The sequence below is a fragment of the Gopherus flavomarginatus genome, chromosome 25, assembly GCF_025201925.1.
Source record: "Gopherus flavomarginatus isolate rGopFla2 chromosome 25, rGopFla2.mat.asm, whole genome shotgun sequence".
NCBI classification, from domain to species: Eukaryota; Metazoa; Chordata; order Testudines; family Testudinidae; genus Gopherus; species Gopherus flavomarginatus.
Genome location: NC_066641.1, coordinates 11,656,670 through 11,680,813, shown reverse-complemented (window position 1 = coordinate 11,680,813; position 24,144 = coordinate 11,656,670). Strand labels below are relative to the sequence as shown.

The 24,144-nt window shown below is 50.1% G+C and overlaps 1 protein-coding gene across 2 annotated transcripts in view; it reads right to left on the bottom strand.

The window, feature by feature from the left end:
- The window catches only part of LASP1 (LIM and SH3 protein 1), a 54,420-nt gene that overhangs the window by 8,291 nt on the left and 21,985 nt on the right, over positions 1-24,144 (bottom strand). For both annotated transcript variants that reach the window (XM_050935345.1, XM_050935346.1), the window contains exons 3-4: positions 16,837-16,921; positions 5,643-5,750 (exon numbers count right to left, since the gene is read on the bottom strand). In XM_050935345.1, the coding sequence (XP_050791302.1) occupies positions 5,643-5,750; positions 16,837-16,921 (193 nt within the window). The remainder of the gene's footprint in view (positions 1-5,642; positions 5,751-16,836; positions 16,922-24,144) is intronic.

Genomic DNA, 24,144 nt, shown 5'->3' with positions numbered 1-24,144 from the left:
CTGCTAACAGCAACAATGCTACAGAGTGGGAGCAAATATCAGGAGCCCCAGTCAACTCCCTCCTCAAGTACTAAGCAAAGTGCTTGGTAGGTGTTCATGCTTAAAAGCTGGCGCAAGACCAGGACAGACAGAATCCTTGCTTCCAGTGCACCTACAGCCATTCCTGACCTGCAAAGGCCCCCTTGCTATTCCAGTCCTGAGCCCTTCCTGCTTATTTATGATCTGCTAGGAGCGAAGTTAAATCCCACCACACCCGTCTCCTCCCTCATGAGCCTAGGCAGATGTGAAACCTAGGTTCTATGAAATGAAAGTTTAGCACATGGACCTTAAGGTATGTGTCACCCCTCCCAAACCTGTCACCACAGAGACCCCCAAAAGAAAGTCAAATGCCAAGCACACTACCAGAGTTAGCCCTGGGGAGAGGAGGATCAGCATGAGGAGAACGCTGTACAGCAGCTAATAGGTTATCTGTCCTACACATCACTGAGGAAGATCAGCTATGGGAAATCCTCCTAAATAAGGACCTGAACAGTTAACAGAGCCAGGGAGATTGCTGGGAAGGAACCAACCGGAAGAAAGGAGGAGGCTATTGTATTTTCTAGAGGCAATAGTTAGCCCCCCTGCCCATTAAAGCAGGGATGGCATGTTGCAACCTTCTGCCCAATTTCAGGGACCTTCATAATAGAGAAGAGACGTGACTTAATTGCAAGTGAAAGCAAAGGAGACCGCATCCAGCAGCCTGAAAACAAAGCCCATGAGAACCATGGGGTCCAGCTCCCAGACTTGCAGTCTCTCCAAGCTGGGCCTGGACCCAGTAGCCACAGATGGATTTGCTGGCTGCACTACACTGTCGAACCATGTCTCCCAGAACACTGGTGCACGGGAATGTCTTGCATTTTAAAGCAGCAGTCTCCCTTGGCTATTCTTGCTGCAGGTCGGTGCACAGTGTTGGGACAACACTAGCTGCAGTTCTTCTTAGTCACTGATGCATCTGAACTGACTGTAGCAAGGGACACGTCCTAGTGTAGACAAGGGCCTGGGGCCCACCCCTCAGCTGTACATCCAACATCTCTCTACATGGTATGTAAACAGGGCAGGGGTGTTCAGGTCATTGGCAGAGCTACCTTAGCCATCTATTACAAACGGTCAGAGTGCGCACACAGGCATGGGCGAGGATCAACTAATCAAACAGAACCTCAGAGAAAGTATTTAATATTAAACATTCTGTAGCAGGCAGGGGTAGTTTTCAAGGGTACCCAAGTCCCCTTTTCAAGAGATTTAGGCTCAAGTCACTCTTGAAAGTGGCACTGGGGCACTTTTCAAAGTGTTACCCAACATGCTCTGGGCTAGTGGTCAGATGACTCGCATCCACCTGTCACACTGCAGCCTGCTAATCTATGGAACCTCTATCCACCACTAATTAAACTGATTTTGGTCTAGAAATCAGAGGGGGTCCTAATCACAGGCTCAGCAGCCTAAGCAGGCTCAGAAGCATAGCAGCAGATGCCAAGATGCACTGGTTGTGTACCGCACTCACAGCCTTCCGTCTCCCACTGCAATCTGTTTCTGCTTCACTTTTGCTCAACGGCAGGCCAGGAGGGCAAAGGGTTAACGTCTGGGTGTGGGTGTAAAAATTAATAGCTACTTGAGTTAATGAATACACAGCCAGTGCAGGAAGACACCTGCAGCCCATTTGTTGGCTGGTTAAACAGTTATGTGCTGCAGGACACGAAGCACAGGCAGGAGGGAAAGCCTGGCGCAGAGCTATGCTTCTGGGAGGGGAACTACCCTGAGCAAAATAGTTTGCTCTATAAGTCAGTGAAAAAATTGCATCTCTCTTCTCCTTAAGAGGGGTTGAAATCCTGACCCGAGGCAGCCATCACCTTGCTTACAAATCCATGCTGTTGCGTGGTCACAGAATCAGGACTCTGGCTTCTATCACTCCCCGGCTATAATACCTTGCATCAAAGGTGCCTGGGGCTGTCAGTGTTTGCCATGGACTGCTAGAGCCTCTGGAGAGAGGCACCACTCTGTCAATTCATAAAGAAGCTTTGAAGTATGAGGGGGAGGGGCAGAGCAGAGAATGGCATTTGTCATGAGCACTCCACTCCCCCAACAAGGTTAGGAGAAATGAATTCAACATGCTGGGGGCCAGAAACCTTGCAGCCCGGGTACCCGGCACCTTGCAGCCCGGGTACCCCCCACCCCAGCTGCTAATTCCCTGTAAGCCTTAGAACTCTGCCTGCACTCCCAGGCCCTTTGTTCAGGTCAGAGTGGGTGTTTGTATCTTTATTAAATAACTAGTTTTATTGGAGGACAAGTTGGGCAGGAATGACGCTAGACAGCACAATGGGGAATCCTCCCAGCCCTAGGGGTGGGGAGGGAGGTGGGTGAGACAGACCAGGGAAAGTGAAAGCTAAAAGGCCCAGTGCCGCTCTCCTGAAATCCACAGCAAAAAGCTGCTTGCAGCAACAGGACAGAGCCCACCTGACATGGCAGCATCGAGCTGCCACACAGCACAGACGGGCTCAGGGCTCCATTGTGGTTCTTGTTCCTTGCTGAATTGATTGGAAGTTGCTGACCTGCCCAAAACAAAGCTATTGTTTCTATTTAGCAGTAGAGACAGCACTCCACACCTGCCCCAGCTGCACGGCAGGGGAGCAGGCTGCAGCATCCATAAAGCACCTCACCTTGGTGAATGATTCCTCTGCACCCAGATGGCTGCTGGAAGTGCACTGGCACAGGGTGGGGAGGGAGAGACCTGCCACTCAATCTCAGCTCCTCCCCAGCCAGGGGCTATGCTTTAGTGTCCCAAGGAGATAACACTGCACCACTACATGCTGCCATGGCTACCTGCTCTCTCCAGAGGGCTGCATCTTGCTCCTCTTCTCCCACTGGGTCTTTCATGCCTACCCAAGGGAAGATCCTCCATGTAAAATTCCTCTTGCCCCTTCCCAGGCTCATCCCTTCTCTTTCACTGTTGCAGGCTAAGGGGGTGTGTGGATTGGGGCTGGGGAGAATTGGTCTCACCTCAATCATGCAAGGGCACCTGGTTTAGCACCGCAAGCTGAAACCCTGCAGAGATCTTCACTAGCATCAGGGCAGGTGACCACTTTGCAGGCTTTGCCCCTCCCCTTCCCCTGAACATTTTCCTAAGTTGGTACCAGACCAAGTTTGAAGGGCTATCAGAAAAAGAGCAGCTGAAACCGGGCTGTGATGCTATCCTCTGGGCACTGCTGCAGAAACTCTGCATCTGCTCTCTTCCCAGAGAGGGGCCAGGATACTTGTACATTCTTAGGGAGGAGTATCTCTAGCTACACCTTTACCACCCAGATTACTGCTGGTAGAGATCCCCCTCACCCCACCCCACAAAAGACATGGGAAGGGCAATAGTCTGCCCTCTACTTCCTACTGGAGGTGGTTATGGGACAGGACAGGGGACTCAGCTTCCTGGCCAGGGCCCCATCTGGCCACGCCATCTTTTCCAACTGAGCTGGGGCAAGGCCAGAATCTTACCAGCCCCTGGGCTACATTAACCTTGGATGGCCCCAGTTCATCCCTAGGACCAATTTCAGGCCTTACTCCTGGCTAAGGCAGACACGAGATCTGCCCCAGCTTGCACCCTGCATGCCATGGCCACCATAAGTATCGTGGCAGCTGGAGAACAGCCAAGCACAAGACTGAGAGGCTCTGGGCTGCAGGGGTATTCTCCGGGGGCATTACAGTTGCTTTGCAGCCTTTGTGCTAGCCCAGGCCTAGGGCATCAGAGAGCTCCAAATCTCTAAAGAAAGGGAAGTGACTAAATGGAAGCAGGTCGTCAAGTGGAAAGTGAGCAGGCAAGATCACATGCAAAGCTACAGCACTGAGGGTTGGTTTCACTAGCAGCATTCTGTGGATCCTGCCCTTGACCACACCGGTTTTGCAACAGCCTCAGTCTGATAAGAAAGTTAAATACACACAGGGCAGCAGCTAAAGGTTAGTTAACTCTGTATTCTGGAGGAAGCAGATGCTGTGCACCCCCCACCTCCCCCCCACACACACACACCCACCCCTCAAACCCTACCGGTGTGGGAGATCTCACACTCCCTGCCGGAAGCAGGAGTGACCCCAAACCCAGTGCACTCCTACGCAGGGCATGGTACATGAGCGCACACCTGGCCCTCCCTCCAGCTGCTTGTGGGGAAGAAACAGTAACGCACACATTGGCTGGCATCACACAAGCTCTGGAACTAACTAGGCACCAACCCAGACTATTTGCAAGAGGACTGAATGACCAGGTTAAGTGTCTCCCAGATTTGTGGACTTAGCTTTCAGCTCAAACAAGAACCTTGTTTTTGGATTGGGGGTGGGGTGGGGAGGAAACGATTTAGGGCTAGTTAGTGAGACAATGAGCATTGGACTGGACTCCAACTTGAAGGGTTTTGTGCTCCTGACAGTAGCCACTGCTGGGTGAGGCACATACAGAGTCTCTAGTGCACCACTTTAACCCAGCCACATTGCTGGGGATCGTTGCCTCCAAAGCTGTCCACTAGAGAGCGTCTTAGAGGCCCTAGAGGCAAGACATTAGGAACTGGGCTCTTCGTTTGCCATCCGAGTGACAATGCGAAGGGCAGAAGTCCCTTTAAGCCCTTATGAGACCTAGGCAGGGCCCAAGACCACACTGTGCTAGGCCCTAGAGAAGGTCCATCCAGGTCAGTGTGTGTGTTTGGGGCGGGAGGGGAAGGGGGAGTGCTGGCCTTCTCAAGCTCCATTTGGAAGGCTGCGTCCAGCACGGAGTTTAGTGAGGCAGCTGGCAGCCTAGCAATCAGCACTCTACAATGCCAGGTAGGAAACTGGGTTACACAACCCATCCTGCTGGAGAGCAGCAGGTGCCAGGATTACCTTGGATACAGTGTCTATTCAGCCCCTGCATGGCCTGAACAGCTGCAGCAAAACCGTCCGGCAGCCAGGCTGCTGGAACCAGCTTTGGACAATTGGAGGCATGGTCAAGTCAGAGGAAATTGGCAGAGGACACCGCACAGCTGTCTACGTGAGACATAACAGGAGGAAGTGAGGTGCGTTTGGCGGAGGTTTCCTGAGACAGCATGGAAGGTGAAGTTAAACTGGAGTCATTCTGCACTCTGGTGTTCCCACAGCAGGACACACCATGAGACGGGATTTGTTATTTAGACAGTTCTCCTACAGCCTGGGATTCAGTATCTGACAGAGTCCACAGTATGGGGCAGATGTGATTGGCCCATTCAGGGCCATCCCCTAGGGCTCACCCCTGCTTTGTTTCATTTTGCGAGTCCCACCAGCCTCCAAATCCCACTACATTTTGAACCCTTCATGGCACAGTTCAGGCTTGCAAAGTCCTGCCAGCTCCTGCTGCAGCTCCCATCATGGGGCATCTGCAGGGAACAGAGGCTTCCCATTCCAGTTGCACAAACATACAGAAATTATGTGCACTGGCAGGAGGACTGTGCCCACTTCCCTGCCCCCAAGTATCCTAGAAGGAACCAAAAGTTGCAGTAAATAAAGACTTTGTTTTCACACCGTCAGAGTTTGCAGGGCTGCTGCTTTGTCCCCCTGTCCCACACCAGAAAGCCACAGGGTAGCACAGCTACATAGTGCTCTAGAGCACTGATTAAAAAGCTACATACGTTGCTGATCTGGTCCTGAGTCTTCTTGATTCTCTGCAGCTCGGGGGTGTCCGCCACCACGCTGAATCCCTTCCCTTTGTTCTTCTCAAAATCCTCCTTGTAGCGAATCTAGGGACGAGAGATAAGCAAAACAAGCTGTTTTAGACATCATGAAAATCATCCAGAGCAGCCCATGTGGCAAGACCCAGCCTCTGCGCAATCCACCCTTTTTCCAGCATTGCATGCTACCCCCATGATAGCCTTTCAGCCCAGCCTCCCAGCAATAATGGCAGGGTGGGTTATTCTTAAAGGGGGGTTACGAGCTCCGGATACAACAGCACTTGTGCGACAAAGTGAAAGTCTGCGTCTGCCACCTCTGGGGTGGAACCCAGTTAGGACAATTATAACCAAGTTACAAAGCTGTGGGAAGCAGACTATGGTGATCTCGATTTGTATTTGGCTAGTACCTGGGGATCAACAGATCCATTCGGGGGGGGGAGGAAGGGAGGAATTATTTTTTAAAAGGCCCCGAGTCACACATCTCTCCTCTGAGCAGCTTCAGCACCATACAACTATTAGATACACTGACATGCCACCACCCAGACCTACCAAATAGCCCTGAGCTAATCTCATAGACTCATCCATGGGGATTGCTGGAGCCCATCCCTTCTTGACCCTGACTCCCCCCAGTACAGCTTCATCATTCCCCAGAGTCAGCCAGAGCCCCAGTGGCTTCTACAGAGACTAAAAACCAGCCACTGACTCAATCCCTCCAGCAAGGAAGGAAATGCTCAGACCAGCCTCACTGGATGGAAACTGTGCTGCCTGCATCTCAGAGGAGCCCAGCAAGAGGAGGCAGTCACAGCTGCAGGCCACTTTAATAGCTGGTCATAGTTGTTAGGGAGCTTTCAGCAGTAGAGGACTTCCAACAGAGAGCAGTAGAAGGTCAAGCAGCACCTTGCCTCCTAAATAGTCTGCATCCAGGCCTTCCCTAGCCCTCTGGATCAGCTGCCACCGTCTGCACCAGAGGGCCAAGGGCCTCCCCAAGGACTACAGGTTGGATTTTCAGGATTGCCCAAGTGATTGAGGGGCACAAATCTGTGACTGAGACACTTTGTACCCAGGTAAGCAAGTACATATGAGCCCCAGTGCAAGGTTTGGGCAGGGAGGGTAACAGCTCAGTTTAACTCTGCAGTGACAACACACCCTTTGATGCTCCCAGCTTATCCCGTTTGGATGCAGTAAAGCCTTCAGAGGACCCTGCTGTGCCTGGCAGATGCTCATTTTAAGGAGCTGCCCTGAGGTTACCTCAAAGCTTACACAATCCCCCGCTAGCAAGTGAATCCGTGACTAGAGCAGTCACAGGTCACCGCACTCCAGCATCAAGAAGGAAGGTCAATAACTTGACTCATAGCTATAAGATTATACCCTCTGCACCCCTGTGTGATGGGCACCCATGGGCCACTGCACCCTCTGATTTGGGTCTCTAGCGTCCCAGCCCCTCCCCATGGGAGGCTGGGGCACTCAGGAGGGAGAGCACTCATGCAGCCCTCCGGGGTTTCGGGCACTGCCCATTCTCAACTCCCACACTGGCTGCAGCAGAGAGCAGAGGAATCTGAGCAGGAGGAGTCTTTACAAGGAGGGGGGCTGGGAGGGTAAGAAGGCAGGAAAAGGCAGGGCAAAGGAGCATGTGGACACGTCACTCCCTCTCACTCCCCTCCTCATCTCAAAGCTGGAGGGAGGGAAGCGCTCAGCTCAGAGCGGTGGCCAGACACCAGTGAGTCTAGCCAGCGCCATCAATTTCCTGTAACCCTTCCCGGCCCACAGCCTAAAAGAGGATACAACACGACAACTGCAGAGCAGTTAGCCAAGAGGCTAAAATCACAGCTAGGCATGCCAGAGAAGGGCTCCTGGGAGCCCCACACCGACCAGGTCTTCAGAGAGTTGTACACACCATGCAGACAACCTAGGCTCAGACCCTCCCCCAGCCAGCAACACTAGAGAGGGATGCAGGAGGAGACACAATCCAGTCCAAGCAAGACAGCATTGCCACAAGAGTACTTGCTTCTCTCCCCCCTGTCCCTACCCTTCCTGGACATCTCCTGCGCAGTAAGACTGCATGCCTCTTCTTTGGCCTTGCCACCTGCACACAATGCAGAGGTAAAGCGTGGCGATTTACTCACAAAGGAGGAACAAGCCTGTGACTGCCCCCCCTCCCACATTCAGCCTAAACCCAGAATCTTTCAAGCTGTCTGGAGAGAACTGATTTTTTTGTGCAACTGAACCCAGAAACAAACAGATTTCACACAGAAACATGGCAGCTCTGTCAGACTGCTAATACTTCTCTAGAAACCAAAGCACTAGGAGCGCCTTGTGTGCCTGTGCAGGTTTCCCGGTCCTTGGCCTTGTCTGGGCTAGAATTAAAAGGTATGATGTCAGTGAGCACATTAGAGAAGTACAGTGTAGGCCGGGCAATGGATAATTTAACAGCAGTTCTCAAACTGTGGGTTGGGACCCCAAAGTGGGTCACGACTCCCTTTGAATGGGATCCCCAGGGTTGGCTTAGACTTGCTGGGGCCCAGAACTGAAGCCTGAGCCCCACTGTCCAGCATAGGACAGGAGAAAGCACAAAGGTGCTGGTTTGTAAGTTAAACAAGCAGGTATGGGAGGCTGCCATGATTGGCCACCTGCAGACAGGAGCTGATTCCTGTCTTGCTTTCACTAGAAATTGTGTTTTCTAGACTAGGATTTAAAGGTATGTTCCCTAAGGCCCTCATGAGGAAGGGAGAGTTCTACAGGGCCATCTGAGGACTTGCCTTAACCAGCATTTAAAGATGCAACACCTAACAGATGCTAGCATAGACAATGCTGTGTACAACTAGCAGTTTAGCACATTAGACAAGGCAGCATGTATGCTATGTTAGGATCTATTTGTGTTTGCCAACGTGCCTTTAAATCCTAGTCAAGACAAGCCCCAAGCGGTTACTCCTTGTCCTACCCCACACATTCTGCTCTCTAGCCGGTGGATTGCATCCCACCAGATGGCCCTTTCTGGTTTAACTGTTACAGTGCTCCAGGAGTCTGGGAGTAACAAACACACTGTTAAAACCAAACCAGGCCTTCAGAGCGACTTGCTGCTGTTCTGCTTGCAGGGAGCAGAAGCCCATGATATCAGTGCTGAGTTCTCCCAGGCCAAGGGCATCACATTGCAAACTAGGAGCACAAGCAGACAGGGCAGGAACAGGGCTCTAGAACAGACAGCGAGTTAGCCTGGTCCATGAGTCATTTCATTCATTCAGTCCAAATTACTCTAGCTTAACCGTGGGCTTTGTGACTCCCGGATCTGAACCACAGGCACAGAGTAGCAGTCTTGGTAAAGGGACATGTCTCTTTCAGGACTTAACAGAAAAGGGGAACCCAACCCTTTAACCCCATATTCCCTGCATCACAGTCGGCCTTTCAATCATGACAGGTTCCAAAAAATCTATGGTATTGAGCTGCTGCAGCAGCTCGACACCCTGCTGTTTTGTTCAATTCTAGTGCTTGGTGTGAGCTCCGGAAGGGTTTGAGAGAGGAGACACAGGCCTGTCAGAGCCAGCTAGACTACAGACCCTATCACTGTGTTTGGCCTGGCCTTAAGTTACCCAAGCCAGATGGGGGAAGGCAGCCAGGCGTGTATTTCAGCTGTGAGCCAGGCACAGCGACCCATGGGCGTATGTAGGAAGAGCAGTTTCTCTGGAGCAGCCACACACAGGGTTAAGCAATGAGCAGGAGAGAAGGGAGGAAGTGCTCAGACAAGGCAGGCTTTCAGTTCTTTCTGCCCTTATATGGGCACTAGGCTGGAAGACGCTGAGCAGTGAGCGGTTGCCTGCAGAAGGCCAGACAGAGTCGAGCAGCCAGCATTGGTTCCCACATACTGCTCTGCAGCGGGCTAGGATGGGGGAGGGCAGACAACAGAGGCAAAATGCACTAGGGGGAGCGGGGCAAGCCATGGCCCTCTGACCCACAGGCAGCCTTCACTCCTCCACTGCGGCAGGAATTCCATTCACCAGCCTGGAGTCCCTGCCCAGTGGATAGAAGAGCTGAGGAAAGCCATTAGTCTAAGCTGGGGCTTGCATTCAAACCTGAGAGTGGCCTTCTGCAGGGCAATGGGACTGATCACCTCAAAAGAGGTGTCAGGGCTGACAGGTCTGGGCCCTGCAATGATGAATGGTTTACCAGCTGGCTCCCAGCTCACTTCCCAGCCCAGCCGCTCACTTCAACAGCTCCTTCCAGCCTGGGATTTCAGGCTGTTAATGCTTGCCTAGAAAGATCCTCAGGTCTCCTGCCCTCTCGCCCCCTCCCAGGTGCATATTGTTTGCCCAACTCTAGGGATGCAGAAACAGAGGGGAAGTGACCTGCCCAAGCTCACACCAGAAGTTAGTGACAATGCCAGAAACAGAACCAGGAGCCCAGACCCATTGGTGTCCATGTTCCACCCCAGTTTGATAGGCCTCCTCGCTACTGAATCTGGTCTTGACTCTGCCAGGGCTCCTTCCCCATTTGAGAGACAAGGTTCTAGCCTTTTCTCTATCACTGTGAAACCAATTCACTCAGGAGGGAAGATTCCTCCACTCTTGAAGTGGGAGGCACAGACCTGAAGACTGCTGTGATGTGGTACAATTTACCCCAGCTACTGCTTAAAGGCAGCTACAAAAGAAATGCCCCCTACTTGGCCACGCCCAGCAGTTTTCACTTCATGTGCATTAGTAAGCTGGTGTTTGAATGTCCTTTAATGAATGGACTTTCAATGAGACCAAGGCACAAGCTGCCTTGCTTCAGAAAGGGGCACATGGAGTAAAGTGAGAGACAAAACAGCTACATGCCACCCACACAACAGGTGCCTCCACTCCTAGACAGGAAAGGTTGCATCAAAATATTTCTCCAAAGGGGCCAATTTCAAGAGTCTGGGAGGGAAGCCACAGGATGAAAACCCTGTGATTTTTCTGGCACGTGTGGGCAGGAGGCAGGGAGCGAAGGCGTAAAAGCTGTCACTTTGTGGGCCTAGTTTAGCTGCACAAGCGATAATCATCTGCTTCCGAGAGTGACCAGAACAAGAAACGCCTTCTTGGTGAATAGAAATAGAAACCAAGAGATTTGATGCAGATTATAGTAACCAGTTCCAGCATGGCACACAATAGACCCACAGCTCCCCTGTCCACAAGAAAGTTTAAAACTGGAACTAGTAGTTGGAATTTTATATTCAGAACATTGTTTGGGGGGATTAGAATCTGGTCATCTAAAAGGAACAGGAAGGTGCTAGCGTCAGCATTACCCTATACTACTGCAGCATTAGAATAGACCTACTCGGGTCCATACACACACGGTTAGATCCAGTATTAGACCCCGTGTGTAGGCCAAAAGCCAGTATTGCGGATGTGTCCATTCCTTCTCCAGTTTGAAAATCCTCCAGAGCAAAGAGACAGTCCTACCAGTTCTCCCCTTCCTTCTCCAATATAGCTCAGTGCCACCCCCTCCAGTCTCTGGGAGAGGCTTGTAGACAGCCACAGGCCACTCACTCCCCAGCCCTGCAGGATCATAGGACACTGCATGCTGGTTGAAAGGCAGGCACTGGAAAATGTTAAATGAAGCACTAGAGATGGAGTCTCGATGAGCGTCCTGAAGAACGCAGCCTGAGACAGTTCACACAGCAAGCGCCATCTGTCCATGCTACTGAACCCCTCCCCTACAGATTCTACAGCCAGGTCTACATTTAAAGACTTCTGCTGGTGTAGAAGTGTCAGCTTGGGGGGTAAGTTCATTTTTATACTGGCGAAAATCCTAGTATAGCTTCCGTTACACTGGCACCACTTTTGCCAGCTGGAGCTTGGCTTTGTCCAGTTGGCCTCCGAGATTGGTTCACTGATAGCACAAAGACTACCGGAGTCACATTCCAGACCCTGCAGGGTTTGCTCAGCTCTGGGCAGATTTGGTGGCTATCAGTCTTTGAAGCAACTGTCAGTAAAGATAAAAGTAACTGTGTATTAACTAGAGTAAATGTTTGATGCTTGGAAAACAGAAGACTCCCTTTGTAAGCAGAACAAGGACAGACATAAGGAGAGAGGAATTAGGATCTTATCTTATGCCTGTTTAAGATCTATCCTCCCTAGAGGTCCATGGGCATTTTACTCAGGTAGTTTTCTGCTATTCCATAGCTCTTTGCTCCTCCACCCCACCTCCTCCCCTTCCAGCTGCAGTAAGGCAGGATGGACCACAAGGGAGCCAGCACCCAACGGCAGCCTCTCCTCCCTCAGGCTCTGCAATTAGATCTTCAAAAAGAACAGGAGTACTTGTGGCACCTTAGAGACCAACACATTTGAGCATAAGCTTTCGTGGGCTACAACTCACTTCATCGGATGCATAGAATGGAACATATAATAAAGAGAGAGATACACACACACACACACACCCATGAAAAGGTGGGAGTTGCCCTACCAACTCTAAGAAGCTAATTAAGATGAGCAATTATCAGCAGGAGAAAAATAACTTTTGTAGTGATAATCAAGATGGCCCATTTCAGACAGACTAACACAGCTGCTACTCTGAAACCTGTCAATTACATCTTATAAGTCACTCTGGCCTGGAAGAGATACTCAGGGTGGAATCCTGGAATGCACAAGTATAAGTGAACATACCCCTCTATCAGAAGCCTAGCAATTGCTCTCGTGTGAACACAGACCTCCTCAGCTGGAGGAGCATTTATATGCTTCTGCACCAGCCCATTTCCAATCAAATATGCACCTGACCCTTCTCTCCAGCATTACACAAGGGAAGCGATTTATTCCTCTTCAGTTTCTCCTCTCGGCACAACCAGACAGCCCTTCCCCACAGAAGGGCAGGTGAACACAAATTCAGGCCTGGTTCACTGGTCACTAGCAAGACCATTCACCCATACTGTTCACCCAGGGCAGCTGCAGCAGAAATCCCAGGCTAGATTTCTCTGCTCATCTGGGCAGGGCTTGGGATGGGGCCAGGAGACATAATGCAATTATTCCTCAGCCTGCTCTTTGAGCCCCCTGCTATGCTCAAATGGAGCAATTTCATTCAGTCCTGCCACCTTCATCCAAGCTTGATGAACCTCCTCTTCCAGCAGGGAACAGAGCCCTCCAAGAGAAGTGTCACAGGAGAAGGAACAGTTTGGGCAGGTTTATGGAGTAGATACTAGCACCGCTCTATGGTGGGAGAGGATCTTAATTAAGTAGGGTAAGGCCCAGGCAGTTCTTTGAGGGGAGGCCTTGGAGGAAAGCCTGCTGCTGAAGGGATTCAGGCCTTTGTAAGACATACTAATTCCCAGTTTTAAGGGAAGGGGGGAGGCTTTCGTTGCTAGAGGTGTCGTCTTGAGAAAGAAACACCAGGATTTTCAGAAGTGACCACTGATTTGGGGATTTCCTAGTTTGAGATTAGTTAGACCCTCTCAAAAAGGCATCTTAAATGGGCATCCTAATTAGTCACTTAATCTTGGATATTAGTCCTAAAAATTGCTCGGCGATTCCCACAGAACTAAGGGAGTTACCCTCTTCCTCAAAGATATTTATATGGCCTACATCACCACAGCACTGAGCATCTGGGAAGTGTTTTCATTGCACAGATGGGCAATTTAGGCACAGCACACATTAAGAGATTTACCCCAGTCTCTCAGACTCTGGTGTAGCAGGGAACTGAACCCAGACTGACCCTAGCCACTGGACCATCCTTCCTTGCCCAGCTAGGATTTCACTCTACTAACTCTGTGCCCAGGCCATTTTCACTGGACTATGCTTCCCGTCAAGCAGCACCATTCAGTGCTGCTCCGTGCTGTTAACAGCTGCCTCATTCTACCCTGGGAGGCGGCATGTCTGTAGTAAATGAAGCAGAGCCTTATAGAGTTTAGTATTTGCCAAATGATTGGGAGTCTTCAGATGGAAACTGCTGCACAGATGTTCAGGTGAGCTAGAGGAAACCAACAAACCTTCCCATAACAGGGCCCTGCACACACCACTGGGGCAGGAAGAAGCTTTGAGCCTCCCAGTACCATAAGAGAGAGGAATACCGCCCTAGTAGGATCCCTCCAGAGCTACTGTTGCTTGGGGCATTGACCCTTTAATCTCTTCTATACCCAGATGTTTGGGCCAAAACAAGAGGAAAATGGGAGGAGCTAGGTGCCTGCTCTCGCCTCCTAGAGAGAAGTAAAACAAGTACCCTGGGGCCCAGACATTCAGCATGACAGGCAACATGCCAGTTAACCTGGCACTCAGCTTGCCTCCCACCCCCTGCCATGACTACAGCTTTGCTGTGTGGCAAGGGAAGGAAAAACAGCATCTGACATTTACAGCTACAGACACACAGCCTCGCAAAACAGCTTCCTCTGGGGTGGAAGGCCACAGCTAACCAGCATAACAGAAGATGGCCAAAAATCCCTTCCCGTTACTGTGCAAAGGATGCTGGGACAAACTTCTATTCCTATGAGGAGAGTTGTGGGATCCTTCCTATCTATGCAAGGAAGGAAGTGACACCACGCAGTAGAGCGACTCCCCAATATAGTCTCAACCCCTCTGAAACAGAGGGGTTTGAATTTATGATCCCAGAGAATGGCTCTGGGGTTAAAACACCTACTCTCCGAGCCTTTCCCTCCAGTGATTTAGGCCAGAAAGGTCCCCTGTATTCAGAGCACTGGCAACAAGAACTGACCCTCATCGGGGGCTGCTGCTGGTCTGGAACAAATGACGACTAGTTAGTCCAGTCTGCCTGTGACTGTCATGTGGTAAGCTCAGCTCCTGCAGCTGCACCAGACATCCTCCCCCACAGCCACGACTGGTTGTTTTCTTTAGAGAACATGGCAAGAAAACTGGAGGTTCCAGTGAGGCCACTGGAGGCTGTTTATTAGGAGAACAGGCCCAAGGATGAAGGAGATTCTACATTTCAGTTCCAAGGTTTCCCCTAACCTGACCCAGCAGACTAGCATTGGCTCCAGTTCAAAACAGGAATTCAGAGAATCTTTCTATGCCCTGTATGCTCCAGGAAGTCAGACTAGATCAGGGATCTCAAATTCAAAGTCACCGTGGAGGGCCACATGAGGAGTGCACCCTTTTCATATAAAGATACAAAAGCGCTCCCACCTCTGCTCCTGGCCCTGCCCCCACTTCACCCCTTCCAGGAGGCCCCACCCTTCCCCATCCCCATTCCAACCCTTTCCCCAAATCTTTGCCACCTCCTCCCGAGCACACAGCTCCCTGCTCCCTCCTGAGGAACGCTAAGCACCGCCAAACAGCTGTTTGGTGGCGGAAGTGCCTGGAGGTAGGCAGAGGAGTGGGGACGCGCTGCGCTGGGGGGGTGGGCGGCAGGTGAGGAGGAGCTTGCAGGCCACAGGAAATAACTCAGTGGGCCATGTGTTTGAGACCCCTGGACTAGATGATCCCAACGGTGATCCCTACTGGCCTTTTAATCTAAGAATTCCTCTAAGTAGAATAGATCCAGTGGGGAATTGCAGGGACACCAGCGCCAGCGAGGTCCTACATAATCTTTGTGCCCAATGGGGATATGCTAGAGAATCTCCTGGGGCAGTACTCCAATGGGGAAAAAAAGTAGCACTGGCTGAAGCAACCTGAGCAGTGAACTCTTGGGCTCTTCTGTTACGCTGGAGAAGCAGCGCTTGCCTCCCCCAATAGCTCCAGGAGGCCCAAAGCAAGTCTTGACTGTTCAGGCAAAGCTGCATTTGTGCAAGTCAGAGAGTTGTTGGGAAACTTGCTGTGAGGAAGGGACCTTACAAAAGCAGATGTTTCAAAACGAGAGCTGAAGGGCCGCTCCCAAAAGATACCCCAGCAGACAGCATCTGTCCTGTGACCTAGCTCCCTTCCCCTCCAGCAGGGAAGCCATTCCCAGCAAGCTGCCTTTTAGCTCCTGGCACTTCTCACTTAACAGGAAAGAGAGAAGGAAGGTCATGGTGCTCTTCACAGCACAGCGGGGAGGGGAACGCACTGATCCGGAATGATGCCTGCTCACCCTGAACACAGCACTAAGGCAAGTCTCGGGTGGTACATCCCTTGCCTGGATCTTTTCAAGCCCAATAGTGCCTCTGTTAAGCTTCTGCAGAGCCAGGCCAGCATGCCTTGGTGAGGCCCTCAAAAGCAGGCTGTTAACCCCTTTTCACCAAAAGGAGGGGAAATAGGGTAATCAGATTCTCAGTGCAACTGCCACATTCTCATGCATGTGTGACAAGCCAAAAATTGCTCCTGGATGCGTTTTCCTGCCACGGCAGAGTATTCTGGGCACTAATCCGAGGCTATGTTGCTGCCTCAAAAATCAGAGGCATAACAGCTCAGGACAGTCAGAGTTCTATAATTTGGCAGCAGCCATGAGATCCAGGCCTTGAGGTCATCTCCTCTGGCTTGGACTCCCTCGCACAGCCCTGCTCCCTACTCTCATACCTCAGCAGTGCCAAGGGATAGTGAGTAGGCTGAGAATTCACACTACAGAAGGCCAGCTAGCCAAGCTGTTATTCCCAAACAAGCTATGCCCTGTTTAAAAGGAAACTCTACAGATCATGATCTAAGCTTTTGAGCTTCAAATGCTGCATATTTCAGGGCTCCAGGCAGGAAGAAGAGACCTTCTTGGCCCACCTCGAACCCTTAATAGACCTAAAGCCGAAACCAGTTCCTATTGTGCCATCGGAAGTTAGGGTACTAATCCAGCTCACAGCTCTACCTTGCAACTGGGGGCTCTTGATGACCCAGTTCTATCTTTGGATCACAGAATGGGATGGGGCTGTGCAGACACGGCCCAAGCAAGCTCAGAGATTTGTACCACAGGGAGACTCTTGCACCACACAAGGTCCCATCTCTTCCTCCTCTCCAGTTTTCAGCCTTGGGAGCAAGTTGCCTATCTGGGGGGAAGACAGCTCACAGCTTCATGTCATCAGGCCTGTTGGTCTAACCAGGAAGGAAAATGCTGGTATAATGAGAGAAGAAAAACCAGACTGCAGGACATCCTGGCTTCTCAGCTCAAAGAGATGCTGGACCATCAGGGCCAGGGTACTGGGACTAGACTGACCAATGGAATTGCCAGACTCGATCAGTCCATGAAATATTTCTGAAGTGACCCACCCCAGAATAAGCTAGGGATTGAGGGTCACCAGTGGCACAGTGAGGCAAGCTACAGTGGCCAGGCAAAGGGTCAGGGAAGCCTTGGACAGCATTCTTACCTGGCTCTGAAGCTCACTCTGCTGCTTTAGACGCAGGTTCTCCGGAGTGTCTGCCACCATGGTGAAGGACTGCTTCGGGTAGTGTCTGAGCGGAGAAGCAAGACCCTGTTAGCCATTACCAACCCAAAGCCTGGTCACAGCAAACTGAGCTCATGCAAGGGGCCACCCTGATGGACCTGCCCCTAGGAATACATCAGCCCCACTCCTAACCCCTCCCACCCCCCAGTTCAGTTCTTTGCTTCAGCCTTGAGCTCACCAAGGATTCGACAGGCCTCTAGACTGAATGCCTTTAGTTCTTCAAGTAGCTCCTCTGCTAAGAGTAGAGCTGCAGCATATTGTAAAGGTACTGATAGCAGCAGTGTGGCTAGAGGACTGCAGTCTTCAGGGCTGCTAACATGGTGCCTTTTGCTAGAATGGAGTCAGTTTACAAGGAAAGAGGTTTTAACTCTTTAAGAGGAGACTCTTTAGCACCCCCTCCCCTATCCCCTTCAAAGAGGCAGGAGAAAAACCTAATGTTTCTGGAAAGAGCCTAGCACGCCTTCCTGAAGCACGTTGATTGTACATTAAGCAGGGTAGTGGTCTCCATGTTAATGGCTGTAGGCCTGGCCTATGCAGATTTTTGTGCCTGTTTAGCTGTTTCAGCTATTTTTTTTTTATTATTAAATAAACTCAAGTAATTAGAACAGTACAACCAGCACCACTGATGCAGTTCTACTGGTACAAAGGGGTCTTCTGCCAATGTAGACTATCAGTACAGTAATACAGCTAACCGTTTACCTACATCCACACTGGGGACTGTACTTCTTGGCTATTCTGGTACAGAATTAGCATTACCACTTGGGTTTAGACAAGCCCCAAGAACTCATTAACATGGGGGGTTCTGTACAACAATAGAACGCCGTCAACCTTTGGCAGCTCGCCTAACTGCTGCTATCCCCCAAGTGCTCTGCAGTAGCATCAGAATGTTACATGCAGCCATTGCAGTAGACAACACAAATTAGCACTTAGAGGAACTTGAGTACTGAAGGCAAATGCTGAATCCTGCAGCTGGAAGACAAAAGGATGTTGGGAAGGGAGGCGACTCTCTCCATCTAAGCCAGGAAAGAGTTTGCGCTGCCTTCTTTACCTATGATTCAAGGCATCACTTGTGGCTCAGTTGTGCAAGAGCCCAAACTCCACCACAGGTACTGGGCACAGGTGACATTCTGAGCAGGACTTGAACAGGTCAGGACTAAGGTGCATTAGTAGATATGGAGTAGGAAAGCTGGCCCAGCACATGCCTGTGCTCTAAAAATACCAGAAAGTGGTGCTTAGTGTGGCTGAGGAATTTGCTCACCACTTCCCCACTGTCCAACAAGACAGGCCCAAAAAAGGAACCTGCCTTGCATTTATCTTGCTCTGCTCAGCCAATGAAAGTGTTGCAGGCAGGATTTATACCCGTGCTGTGTGCGATACACAGATGCTGATTCTTTCCTGGTATGGCTGATTGCCAGTTCTAATTGGCCATAGGTAAGTATTAGCCCTCCGATACTGGTGCAGCCACCACTCTTACACCACTATCAAGCAATGCACTCTTCTGCATTACAATAAACTCCATGCATTGAAAAGCACAACTGCCACCAAAGTCAGTCTGGTCTTTTCCTTGCCTCCACATCTGGGGAAATTTAAGGAGAGGAGAGCTCCAAGACTAGTGCCTTTTCAAACTGCCTTGAAATTGGTTGTCATATGAGATCTTAACTATTTATGCACCAAACTCCCTGGGAAAGGTGTGCTGAGGAAACTCAAACTTTAGCAGTGGTGTAACTGCTTTGTGGGACGGCAGAAGCTAGAAGATCCCACTGCAACACTCAGGTGTTGGGCAGGAGACAGTGAAGAGAGCAAGCTGCCTCAGTAGTTTGTCCTGGGAAACCTCTGATCCTTTCAGGCACAAGACAAAGGATAGGGAAATATGGATTGAAAAGCTGAAGAGATGCAGTAGTGCTGTGCAGTTCGATGGTAGCCCCAGGAATAGGAAGCAGGGGAGAGCCACTTCCTATTACAGCAAGGCCAATGGAAGCATCGGGTTGAAATGACACCTAAACTCCATGGAGGTAAAGTTCTTAAAGATCTACTAATGAAGCAGAGACCTACTGAGGTTTTGTGAAACCTACTGTTTCACGGACATCTCTGGTGCCCCGGGAAGGAAGCAAATTCTCACGAGAAGCCATGGCATTTAGATGCTTATCAGCTGTCTGCGTTTATAATGTTAAACGCCCCACTCCTCCATGGTGTATTAGCTCTGGAAAGAGGTCATTGTGTCTCAACAACCTACTCCAGCCCCGTTCATAGAACGGACTGCAGTTGCTGAAGAAAGATCCAAGGAGGAAGGACTAGGTCTTTCTCTAAAGCGCCTTTTGCAGTTTTAAGCCTTTTTCTTGAAATCATGACATTCCCAATCCTGCAGGGGAATTTTGGCACAGCACTGAACATTGGTCTCTTTCTATAGGCTCCAGCCAAGTGCCCTAAGCTACAACCAGAGAGGTCTGGTGTTACCGTGTTTTTGACCCCTCACCCAGCAAAGCAGATGGGGGCTACAATTTGGGTCCCCTTGTAACTGAATTAAGACCCTGGAGAGTCCATGGTCTGAGTATCCCTGTAACAGGACACCCAGAATCCCATCTCCACTGCAGCTTGGGGGGGGGGGGCCAGGGAGGAGAGTCTATTTTCACTTGTGTCATGTCATCTATAGACTGGGGACCTGAAGAAGTAGGCAGGGAACTCAGAGCACAAAGCAGCACTCTGTGCACACCTCCCCCTGTCCACACCTCTGCCACACACCCCAACTGTGACCCATAAGCACCACATTCGCCTTAGGTGAGAACCACTAGTGAGGCAGCAGAGTCCTAGCTGTCAGCTACTGCTTTTGCACAGCTCAGTCCTGGTGCAGGACAGCAAACAGACTTCTAAATAGACACCCAGCTGCAGGCCACTGCTCCTCTTCCTGCAACAGCAAATACCTGTGAGCACAGCAGCAGTGCAGGAAATTCAAAGTTAAAAATAGGTCCCTACCTTAGGTTTCAGAAAAAAGCCAAAACCCTTTCTAGAGTGTAAAAAGCAACAAGAAACAATATGCTGTCTTCTCCCTTCCCCCAATCCTGCAGTGCACACAACCCCTCTCCCCCAATCAGCTGTCTGAGAAGCATAGCAGCAGACAGTCCATTCCCCAGGCTCCCCCAAACACACCCCTGCACAAATTCCTAGTAGCAGGTGATGTTACAAATGGGCTATGCCCTGTCAGCAGAGACAGGGACACTCTGGCTTGAGAGTGGGTACAGAAATTATAGCTAAGTGGCCTTTAAATCTCTGCAGAAAGGAAAATATTCTCCCCACCTCCAGCCACATTCACAAGCAGAAAACTACCACGTGCTTCAGGAGACTGGCCCCCCACACCACAGGGTGTGGAGCAGAGATACAGACAGGACAAACCTGCTCATCCCTGCACTGCCCAACCAGAAGTCTGGCTAAATGAGAGGTTTAGAAGGGGGTGGGAACTAGTTTTACAGCGTCTAAGGACCGCTCACTGCTTAAACCAAGGTGTTTTTTTTTTAAATTCCAATTCAGATATATCTGATTAGAGTAGATATACATGGTGTGTACAGATGACCCCTGCTGCTCTCCACATCCCAATGCAGACTGCAAAGCCCTACAGATGCAGCTATGTACTCGGTCTGAACACAACAGCAGGGTTCTGCTCAGTGGCTATCACCCAGAACAGCAGTAGAAGGGTGTGGCCTTCAACAAGAAAGCTCAGTTCCCTTTGAGAGCACTGGGAGCTTCTGGCTGGGTGCTCCACACCTGCCATTCTACCCACTTAAACATGTAAAAACAAAAAAAATCTGGCCTCCCATTTAAGTCAGGCCATCAACGCTAGCCAGCAAGTGGCAGTAGCAAGGTGACTAAAATGTCAGTCTAGCCACAATGTCATCTATGCTTGCCCCAGGCAGAGTTTAAAAAGCCTGTTAAAAGTCCTGACCAATGGATTTTTAAAGAGGAAAGAAGTCTCGGGGGGACAGCTTGGCTGTTGCTGGCACAGATCTGACTCCATCTTTAGACCTGTCTACCCCACTGTTAGCAAGTTTCCCTGGGCTTCATGGAAGGGTTTCAATGAGAGAAGAAGAGTTCTAAATGGGTTAGATGCCAAACTCAGGCCACGTCTACACTACAGCATAAAATCGAAATTATTAAAACCGGTTTTATAAAATCGATTTTACGCGTCCACACTAGGGCACATTAATTTGGTGGTGTGCGTCCATGGTCCTAGGCTACCATCGATTTCCGGAGCAGTGCACTCTGGGTAGCTCAGTAAAAGAATGAGACCAATAACTTCGATTTCCGTCCACACTAACCCTAAATCGATATAGTAATATCGATTTTAGGGTTACTCCTCTCGTTGGGGAGGAGTACATAAATCGATTTTAAGAGCCCTTAAAATCGATTTAAAGTGCCTTGTAGTGTGGATGGGTACAGCGTTAAATCGATTTAACGCTGTAGTGTGGACGAGGCCTCGGATAGTATTCGGCTAGCACAGATCTCAAACCTAAAGGTTACTGTGCTGGGGAAAAAATAAAGGAAGAGTCTAACAACTGGCTTTAAATGCAGTTAACATGGTTTCAAACCTAGCTGAGAGAGGGCCTAAGAAGGGGTCAGGCTCAGGACCCCAATACAAGAAATGTGAAAGCTGGATGGAGCATATGGTTGGGGGAGGGGGGAGGAAGATAGAAGATGTGAGGAAGTGGCTGCTAATCAGTCAGTCATCGGTGGTGCAGAAGTGGTAAGGTTGGATTTACATATCAAAGAGATTTAGATTTAACCTGAACCATGCTGCTAGGAGACCCTGTTCAGAGCACTGTTGTAGCCCAATTGTTTCCTGCCACTGTTTTTATTCCCTGATTCAAAGGCTAAGCTAGGGACAGAGTTGGTCCTGACACTGTACAAAGGCAGAAGAAATCTCCCTTCATGACAGGATTCAGCCTGTAACAGGCTCCAGAACATGGTACCAGAGTTGTGACACTGGTACCACCGGTCTCCACTGTTCCAGGCGGCATGCGGAGATGATGCAAGCCCTCTCCGATGAGGCCTGGAATACTAGTGCATCACATCTCTGAATCTCCTAGGGATGGTGTTTCCCCACCCCCATATTGCCATTTCCTCCTCTCAGCTGCCCCCACCCCCACCCCATTCCTTTCCTAGGAGACTCTCAATGCCAGAAGCAGAGTCGAAGTTTCTTCTGACATTTCAGACTGAAAGTGACAAGGCTGCAGTTCAGTTAGAAGCAGACCCTGTTACACTTTTACTGCAAGTGTTGAGCCTAGCCAACGGTAGTGTGTTAATCCAGTAACGCACAGCCTCAGTTTATTGGGGAAGGAGAACACAGTTCGGGCCTCGCTCTCCTGCTCTTGCCTCATACTGCCAGGAAGAGGCTGCCAGATTCCAAGCTGCTCCCCATACCAAGCAATTGAGCTACAAGGCAGACTCCTTTTTCATGGTAACGAGCGCAGTCTAAGAACCCAAAACAGGATCCAAAAGCCAAGCCGGCTTCTGTGTTGGTGGGTTTGAGAGCCAGAAGATTCTTCAGGCCAACTCTGACTTCACTTATAGCCAGCCACCTTGAAGACATTGGGTTGCCCAGGTCTGACACTGCAATTAGAATAGAATAGACCCCAGCTTCCCTCTCCCATGATACCCGTGGGACTGAATTGTCACCAATATCAGCTGATCTGACTATATGCACAGAGAACACATCTGCGAAGTAAGGTGGTGAGATCAGTAGTCCCTCTTCTAATGAGAGCTACATTAGGACTATGGTTCACTTTTTGGAGAGTGATACCTCCCCTGACATACCAGATCTCACTGATGAATGGAGGAAGGGTAGAAACCCTTTCTTAACCCAGAAAGTGAGGAAACCTTTATACTTTCAGGTCAGCCAAGGAAGCTGCTGCACTGCAGTAAGATATATGGGTTCTGTGAAGGGGAAATGCAGTTTGTAAAAATCTCACACATACTGGCAAGAATGGATCTGCATTTATGGTTCAGTCATGGCCCATGAGCTTCATGCTATCTGCTAGCACTGAGAGCCTAATCGTTAGGTTACTATGGTAACTGCATCCGATGCTCTGGGCATGCTAATGCAAGAGAGCCAGAACTCCCAACCATGGCCTCAGGGTGTTAGTGTGAGAGAAGTGATGGTCATAGCATTGAAAAAAAGCTTTTACCTGGTGAGGGAATTTAAATCCCTCTCAAGGAGCTGGTTTATTTGGGGTTTTTTTGTGCTGGTCTGGTTAAGAGACTCAGGGGGCCTTCTTTCACTAGGAAACACACTTCAAGGGCATGTTTTACAGTTTCAGTCAGGTTCTACCCCCAACCCCAAAAAGTCAATTTGTTTTGCTTGTATACCAAGACATGCTTGAAAACAGATCTTAAAGCTCCCGGTATAGCACATCAGAGGCATTTGCAGGTCAAGTGCAGCATGTACATTCAGCTCACACCAACCCCAATATATTTTGCAGAGAAATCAGATAGAAGAAGTCAGCTGCTATGTATATGTCACCCTCTCAGGTCTGTAGGCCCTAACATAGAACACTCACTGCTGGTTGTAACCTCAGTCTCCCATGCAGGTCTCCCAGGAAGACACTGAGCCCACTAAGGATCTCCCTTGTGATCTGCCTGCCAGGATTTTTAGACAGGCCTCCAGAAAGGCAGCTAGCCCTCCCAACATTCTCAAGAGGGCTTTATCAACAAGGACTAGTTAAATATCTGCTTTTTGTAAGTGGGGAAATCAAGGCAGAGATAACATAGTTTGCCCCAAGGCCAAGGGGAGAAAGGATTAGAATTCAGGACTGTGCAGTGCAACTACTGGACTACCTGTTTTCTTGGTTCAATGCCAAAAAACAGTTTGACAGAAATGAATACTGCTCTGAACACGGGAATAGAACAGGGCTGCCCAGAGGATTCAGGAGGCCTGGGGCAAAGCAATTTCAGGGGCCCCTTCCATAAAAAAAAAAAAAAAAAAAAAATTGCAATTCTATAGAATACTATATTCTCATGGGGGCGCCTCTGGGGCCTGGGGCCAATTGCCCCACTTGCCCCCCCCCGGGCAGCCCTGGAATAGAAAGCTGTGCGAGTGCCCCCGCCACCAGGGAAGCAGTCTGGCTGGATCAGACATGACTATATAAAAGAATAAGCAAGCACATGAACCTTCTCCCTAGATTTTACATCACCACACTCATAGGCATGAGACAGAAGGGCTGCCTGATTAAGAACAGACATTTA